The sequence below is a fragment of the Miscanthus floridulus genome, chromosome 14, assembly GCF_019320115.1.
Source record: "Miscanthus floridulus cultivar M001 chromosome 14, ASM1932011v1, whole genome shotgun sequence".
Classification (NCBI taxonomy): Eukaryota; Viridiplantae; Streptophyta; class Magnoliopsida; order Poales; family Poaceae; genus Miscanthus; species Miscanthus floridulus.
In genome coordinates this window covers 86445219-86453269 of record NC_089593.1, presented here as the reverse complement: position 1 = coordinate 86453269, position 8051 = coordinate 86445219, and the positions used below count along the sequence as shown (strand labels likewise).

General features: G+C 48.0%; 1 protein-coding gene across 1 annotated transcript; it reads right to left on the bottom strand.

The window, feature by feature from the left end:
* Positions 1-6722: 6722 nt before the first annotated feature.
* On the bottom strand, positions 6723-7375 carry LOC136503916 (uncharacterized). The gene is made up of 2 exons (XM_066498836.1): positions 7008-7375; positions 6723-6783 (listed from the first exon to the last, which is right to left on the bottom strand). Exons 1-2 carry the CDS (start codon positions 7373-7375, stop codon positions 6723-6725), a joined length of 429 nt encoding a protein of 142 aa, XP_066354933.1.
* Positions 7376-8051: the final 676 nt, after the last annotated feature.

Genomic DNA, 8051 nt, shown 5'->3' with positions numbered 1-8051 from the left:
TTGTAGGGCTGGACGTGGCGCAGTATGAAGTTCATCGCCACTACCACTCCACTCTCCTTCATGCCCCTCATTAGCTTGAGGAGCTCTTTCACCTGTTCCATGTCGGCACTGATCGGTTTCTCCGACCAGCTCCTTTGATTCTTTGGAATATGGTCGACATCGCATCGGATGACAGAATCAGTTTGCTTCATATAGAACCACCTGACATTCCACCCCTTCAGTGAGGTATTTAGTGGCATAGGAATGTATTTGCTCACCATCCCATCATGGAGCTATAGATACACACCGCGGACAACTTTGGAACCGCCCCCTCCTTTCTTCTTGAGCTAGAAAAAGTGTCGGAAGAGATTGAAATGGGGAAGAATGCCAAGATAAACCCCGTAGAAGTGGATAAACACATAAATGTGCAAAATAGTGTTCAGATGAAGATTACATAGGCTCACTCCCCAATACTCCAATATATCTCGCAAGAAAGGATGTATCGGAAGCCCTAATCCACGCCAGAAGTAATCTTCAAATACAACGAGTTTGTCGGTGTGTGGCATCAGATAGGGCTCACTGTTGGCCGGATGCCATCCGGCGGTGACACGATCAGGAAGAATGCCCGCCTCCACCATCTCGTTGAGCTTCGTCTCCCCCATGAGTGACGGTACCCATTCCTTATCGTGGCTCACCCCGGTGGCCGCCTTCTTCGCGTTACCACCTCCTCTCTTTGGTGACATCACTCAGATCTGGATCGAGATTGGTCCCTTTACGCAAGCTTTTTTGGCTCTAGCGGCGCAGCACATGTGAATGTGAATGGGGGAGCGCGAGGGCGAGGAGGAAGACGAAGCGACGGAGTGGCAAAGGTGGGAGCATGGAGTGCGGCGACGGAGTTATAAAGACACCCTCCTGACTTTTCGCATTCAAGGGTTTTTGGAAAACCACACCATGCTGATCTGTGTCCTTCCAAATTCCCCAAAGCGCTGTGCTGGGTCGTTATCTGGGCTTCCGCGCAACTACGACCTATATCTCCTATTTTTCAACATAACTTGGTACTGCACACCGAATATTCGCCGACCTCTCCGCAATACCATCAAGGCTCAGTAATTTCTACTGTACAGCAATTACTCCAGTTTTTTCTCCACGATTTGAGTAATCAACACTTCTTGATTTATTCGAGATTTCCACTTATGTCTCAGGGACTACGTATGTACATGTCAGCTCACGATGACTATATTTATTTCTACACTGGTTTCTAGCGACATTGGGGACTGGGCCTGCACCTGAAGACTACCACTTTAGACCCTAGCACCACATGACTACGCACTACTACACAAACTTTTCTGGAGGCGGGCATTTTCGGTTTCCCGCGGCGGGCAAAGCCGTCCGCCATGTCCTAGAGGCCACGGTAAATCGTGGCTTAACCATGGCGGACGGCTTTGCTCCCCGTGGTTAACCGATTTATCGCGGTGGGCTGTGTAACGTGCCCGCTGCGGTAAATATACTTTTACCACGGCGGGCGCGTTACACCGCCCGCCGTGGTAAATTATATTACCGTGGTGGACACCTTTTGTGGCCCCTCCACGGTTATGTTGATTAGCCGTGGCGGGCTTTATTATTTGCCCGCCTCGGTAAATTATTTCCTGAATTAAAAAAAATACAGCAGGCATATAAATTCAAATAAACTACAGCAGGCATATAAATTCAAATTCAAATTACATCCAGATTTCACAGATTAAACTTAAAAAGTATGCAGCATTACACATGAGATAATATACATATACATACATTCACTTAGTCGTTCTTGTCATCGTTAATTCATTACATTTACATATTAAAGTCGTTATACATGCGCTAAGGTATAATCCTGCGGACGCATCATCGTGGGCCATTTCCTCAGCCTCTCGTACTCCGGTAAAATCGCTAGCGGGCTGTTCTCATTGAAGAACGTGCCCCCTTCAAGCACGCATTTGTCTAAGACAAACTTACATATGTCCGCCTTTGTCTGCTTGAAGCTGTGTTGGGTGCTCTGCATGTCTCTCGACCAGTTCAATCCATTCTTGAGCACCCTCCAACTAATGTTGTACTACTTGCACACCCTCAGGAACTCACAAGCGTAGAAGCCACATGTTCGTGATCCTACCGGTTGTTTGGCACACTGCATGATCGATACACAAGCATTACAACACAGGCATTAGAACGCATATGAACGGAAAGCACAATTAAACCTTTCAAATACTTACCGGAAAGTTGCGTCTGATTTTGATGCAGTTCTTATGCTTAGCCTTAAATTTCTCTGTTCTTCGATCATAGCATTCATGATCCTTCACGTACTCCTTATAAGCGCTATACAAAATGTACTAATATTAGGCAGGGCATTAGAACGCATTTGAGAAGACAGTTCAGTCACTTACACTCTGAGGCAATCTTCAAAGGCCTTGTACCCTTTTAAGTTTGGCACTGTCAACGAATCAAATACGCAGGCCCTGCCATCCTGAGGGTAGATGATAAATGCAACCTAGTGACCCTCGAGGCCTTGGCTGCGCCATTGAAACAAAATACATGTTATGATGAGAAATAATAATACTAGCTAGCTACCGACTAATATCTACAGGCATGTCTTCGACTTACCCAAAGTGGTAGGCAGCTAGGATACACCCATTTCCCCTGATCTTCTTCATTGCTCCTAGTATGTATCTTGAAATGTTCAACTTCTCATTGTCCATCAGTTTCTTCCTGTGCGCCTCTCTCTGTCGCTTGGTCAAGTCTTTCATGGTTGGATGATTGTCATCTAGGTGGTAACCAATGATGATTCTTTGAGCAATATGCATTGGTGATAGATAGATAACATCAAGTTTTAGTTCCTTGGATATATAGGCCATCAACCTGCAAGGACATGCCATCGTGGCATATATAAGTAGTCTTGACCGATTCAAAGGCAGGTGATATGTGAAACTCGCAATTCATCACTTACATAGAGAACAAGGTGACTTGGGCGTTGTCAAGGTCTTGTTCCCGCAGTAGTCTGTACATGTCGTGGAAGTCCACTGGGAGTTCTACATCATTGCCGGGCAAGTGGAAGTACTCCGCCACAACCTTGACTAGAAAACCATGCAGGTCAGCTTTTGCCGCTTCCATGTACCAGAGATGAAACCTCCTTGTCTCCCACCTTTCCTCGTCGACGAGTTGGGCCTTGGTTATCATGAACTTCCCATGCTCGTAATGGCCGAGGCAGTCATCTGATTCAGGAAATAGACGGAAAGGTGATCTCGGCCTGGGGTAGAAATGTTAGTACCATATTATGGCAAAGAAAAGTTATTAGCAAATTATGCTCGCCGCTACCATACCTTTCGAGCTCAAGTGAGTATGTGAGCTGCCCTTGGTCGCCTTTAGTCTTCGCCGGTGGTGGAGGACAGTGGCTTGTGCTCGCAATGGCAGCAGGCGGTGTCTTTGCCCCCGGTTCCTCTGTGCCTCCCGGTCATTTGCTCATGCCCTTAGATGGACTACCGAGAGGTGGAGGTGGACTTGTTGTTGTTGGAGGAGAATGAGAGTGAGGGCTTGTGCCTCCTGGTCCTTTGCTCGTGCCCTTAGATGGACTACCGGGAGGTGGAGGTGGACTTATTGTTGGAGGAGGAGAACGAGGGTGAGGGCTTGTGCCTCGGGGTGAGTTCCTTCCCTTGTCATCCCCACCATTGCCTTCATCATCGCCATTGCCATGATCCAGATCATCGGGGGGACAAGATCCGACAACGGATGGTTGTGATGCTGGTGTCACCGTCAGCGTAGAAGTCGGCGTCTAGAGAATGATCTCTATGTCATCCTTGTTCCATAGGACTTTAGAACCCAAGGCAGCTCCAAGGATCGTTACCCCTTCTGCAGTTGGATATTCCATTTCAAATTCTTTGTATTCGGTCGCATACCATGTAAGTATCATGGCAGCATAGTTGGCAAGGATCTGGTCTTGGTTGAAATCTTTGATATCTTCTTTGGGGTGCATGTAACCCTCACCCACGGTCAACTTTTTCGCCCTGCCGAACGGGATCGTGAGGTGGACGCGCATGGGTTCCCAGATGTCATCGATGGGGTGCCTTGGGCGATCCTCGATCATCGGCAGTGGCTGCCCTTGTGTCTGCCCTTGTGGAACTTGAGACACGGCCACACCAGCCTGGCGAAGCATCTGTGACCTCATCGATACCATATCTGGGTCATTGCTCGTGAAGGCTTCTTTTATGGATCGGCTGATCATTTCAGCCACGCCTTGATCATAGCCCTTCTAAAAGATGCCCTCCTTGTACCTCTACCTTGACCGGTATGTGGCAGCGTCGGATTGCCATGACTCCACTGAGTTCCAGCTCATCTTCAACGACATGCCATGGACGTGGCCACGGTGCTTGGGGGTTCCCAGCACCAGGGTCAGCAAGTCCTGGCCCCTGCGAACCTCGAAGCTGTCCTTGGATTTAGCGGCCTCGATGACAGTCCTCTCCACCTCCTCAAACTTAGGCTCATTGAACTTGCTCGCGCCCTCCTTGAGCTTCTTCGGCTTGCGGGCATAGATGAAGTCCTTAGCCCTCAAGTCTACACCGTCGTACGGATCGGGAAGCCCGGCGGCAGCTCTAGCCCTTTCTTCCTCCCGCCACTGGGGCCTCTTACCAGCAAACCCAGTCATGCCCAAGTGGTGGGGGTGCAGGTTCTTCTTCGTGAGTGCGCTGAACTTGGCGCTCTTTGACTTTGCTTCTTCTGTTGTTCTTTGTTTGCAGAACTCTTCCCAGTGATGTTCCTTCACCATAGTGTATTTGACACAGGGTGACTTGCCTAGCTTCAAGTAGTACCTGGTCAGCATGGACTTGAAGTTTCTAAAGGCTCTTCCTGCCACGTGCATGACCCACTCCCTGCACTTGTTTAGATCGGCGTCCTCAGGATAATGGAAGCTCCTCGTCACCTCAACCCAGATATGTGTCTTGTAGTCGATTGGGACATTATTCCAGTCCTCCCAAGTGATCTCCACCTTGTCCTTGACTATACATGCCACCTGGTTGCTGAACTTGGCAAGGACCGTGGGTGGCGACAATAGGTTTCCCTCTGGTCCCACCTCATGGATCACATGGACTTCGCCGTGGGTTTCCCTCCGGTGCCTCCCGTGTTCCCCCCTTCTCAGCTTTGTCCTCTGACCCCTAGACTTGTCTGAAGTGGTTGGAGATGGAGCGGGGGGTTCTTTGTCCCTGACTTGTTCCTCCTCAAAATTCAATTCTCGAGGCACCACCGGCATCTGTTCAGGGTTTGGAGATCGCGCACTTTCAACTTCATCGTCCCTCGGTTGGTAATTCGGATCATCTTCGTCCTCTGTACGACGTTTCTTTGTTGGCCTCGGGGTCACGGACACTTGGCTCTCGAGGCTAGTTGATGATGATGCACTAGGGATAGGGTCGCGCCATTCGCTTATCGGTTCCTCCGCCATTGGAAAGCTACAATGAATACATATTTCAGTTGTATAGACACAGTTATAGAGTAGTAAAGTAGAGTAGTACTAGAGTAGTAAAGTAGTAGTAGTTGGCTCAGATTTGCCCCATTGTCATCACATCACTTTTAAACTGGTTGCTTGTATCTGGTATACAAGCCATCCTAGTTTAGCAGGGGCACTTGATCATCATCGCCGCTGCCTCAGCATAAAAGGGTTCACATCATTGCATATGCCACTGCCTTAGCTTAGTAGTGTGAAAAGAATCATCATTGCAAATACCAAACAAAAGCCATCAAGATAGTTTCAAAATTCGGCCCCAAAGGGCTAAGTCCTTCGGCCATCAAGAGTAGAGTAGATTGGAGTAAGAGGAGTAGAGTAAGATCTGTACAGCTCAAAAGTTTGTTTGGCAACATAGGCAGCAATAAACCCCCATCACAGCTCAATCAAATTTAGTCAGTAAGAGTAAGCATAGTAGAGGAACTGCTCAATTTAGTCAGCAAGAGCATAGTAGAGGAGTAGGCAGTAGAGGAGGAGGGAGTAGAGGAGTAGGCAGTAGAGGAGGAGGGAGTAGAGGAGTAGGCAATAGAGGAGGAGGGAGTAGAGGAGTAGGCAGTAGAGGAGGAGGGAGTAGAGGAGGAGGGAGTAGTAGTAGGCAGTAGTAGTAGTATACTAGTAGTAGTATACTACTAGAAAGTAGTAGGCAGTAGTAGTAGTATACTAGTAGTAGTATACAACAGTAGTATAGCAGTAGTATAGGAGTAGTATAGGAGGACAGTAGTAGCAGACAGTATAGGAATAGATTAAGTAGAGAAAGTAGTAGGCAGTAGTAGTAGTAGTATACTACTAGAAATTGTAGCAGAGTGACCAATTCATCTCAAAATTCTCACAAATTTAGCATATGATCAGTTTAAAGGCAAGGTGCATCATAGGCAGTGGCATATGCTCAAAATTTTGTCACAAATTTCTTTGGCATCATAGGCAGCATGTAATTACAAATTTTATTCTTGTAGACAATGCTGTTGAGATTCGATGCTGTTGGAGACAACCCTGTATAAATAGGTCACAAATTCCAGCTAAATATGGAAACAGCTCAACCCTATTGGAGATAAGCCTATAAAGGGGATTGTTAAAAAGACAGCCAGGTTTCACGGCTAAATATGCGCGATATTGAAAATTCCTATCCACGAATTATGTGACTACATATTCAAAGTTGCTTGGCATAATGAGCATATAATTTATAATTAAGCCTGGAAATAGCTCTAACGGCTCTATGAAACAGACCCTAACTGAAAATTGCCTTAAACACTAAGTTAACAGCAGAATTAGAAGACTCCTCATCATACCTGAAGGAAAGACAATTTTGCATTTTCACAGTAGACAGAACAACATAGTGGAACCTAGAGAAAGCTAGGATAGCCCAAATGTGAATCTCTAATTACATTTCAGATGGGGAAAATGTAGCAGTTACTACAAGAATAAAATTTGAGCTTTGGAGACAGAGGGGCCCAAATGAATAAAATTTCAACAGCATTGTAATTACAGAACCAAGGTACTACGTAGTTCTTACCTCGGCCCGACGTGTGGATGGTGACCGGGGAGGAGGACGGGGACGGTGACCGGGGAGGAGGGCGGGGCCCGGCGTGTGGACGGTGACCGCGGAGGAACTCGGTGGCCGGCACTAGGGTTCCGGGGACGGGGCCCAGCACGGAAGAGCTCGGTGGCCAGCGCTAGGGTTCCGGGGACGGGGCCCAGCGCGGAGGAGCTCGGCGGCTGGAGCAAAGGTTCCGGGGAGAGGAGGACGGGGGCGGGGGGCGCGTGCGGTGGCCGCGGAGGAGCTCGGTGGCCGGCGCTAGGGTTTTGGGGATGGGGCCCAGCGCGGAGGAGCTCGGCGACCGGAGCAAGGGTTCCGGGGAGAGGAGGACGGGGGCGGGGCATGGGCACGGGGGAGGAGGACGGGGGCGGGGGTCACATATATAGCCACTGATTAACCGCGGCGGGCAATATAAGCCGCCCGCCGTGGTAAATGTTTACTGCAGCAGGCACCTTACACTGCCCGCCGCGATTAATCTATTAACCGCGGCAGGCGCTGTTACGTGCCCGCCACGGTTAATATTTTGCATTTCCTCATTCAATCTAACACTGATATTTATTATCAATCTAAAACTTATTTTTGCATTTTGCATTTGCTATGTAGTAGTAGTAGTAGAGTAGTGCTGTGTAATAGTAGAGTACATGTGAGTAGTGGAGAGTAGTATTAGTACAATAGATAGTAGCAGTAGGTTGAGTAGTACTAGTAGAGTAGTATTGTATAGTAGTAGTAGTAGATTCAGTAGTACTAGTAGAGTAGTATGGTTCCATGATATTAACAATAAGTTACAAAACTTGTCTTCAATAGATCGAGCTATATTATTACATATATGTCTCTGGGATACATATATCATTTTGGTGCAGGTGCTTTCACCGTCCTCTTCTCACCGTCGAGGCGGGCCCACGGCATCATCCTGGACTTGTTGAATCAGTCCTCGACGGCCTTGATCTTCTTTGGATGATCGGTAAAAAGCTCGAGCTCTGCGTAGTTGTTGTATTGTTCAGGACTCTGCACCCCATCAGC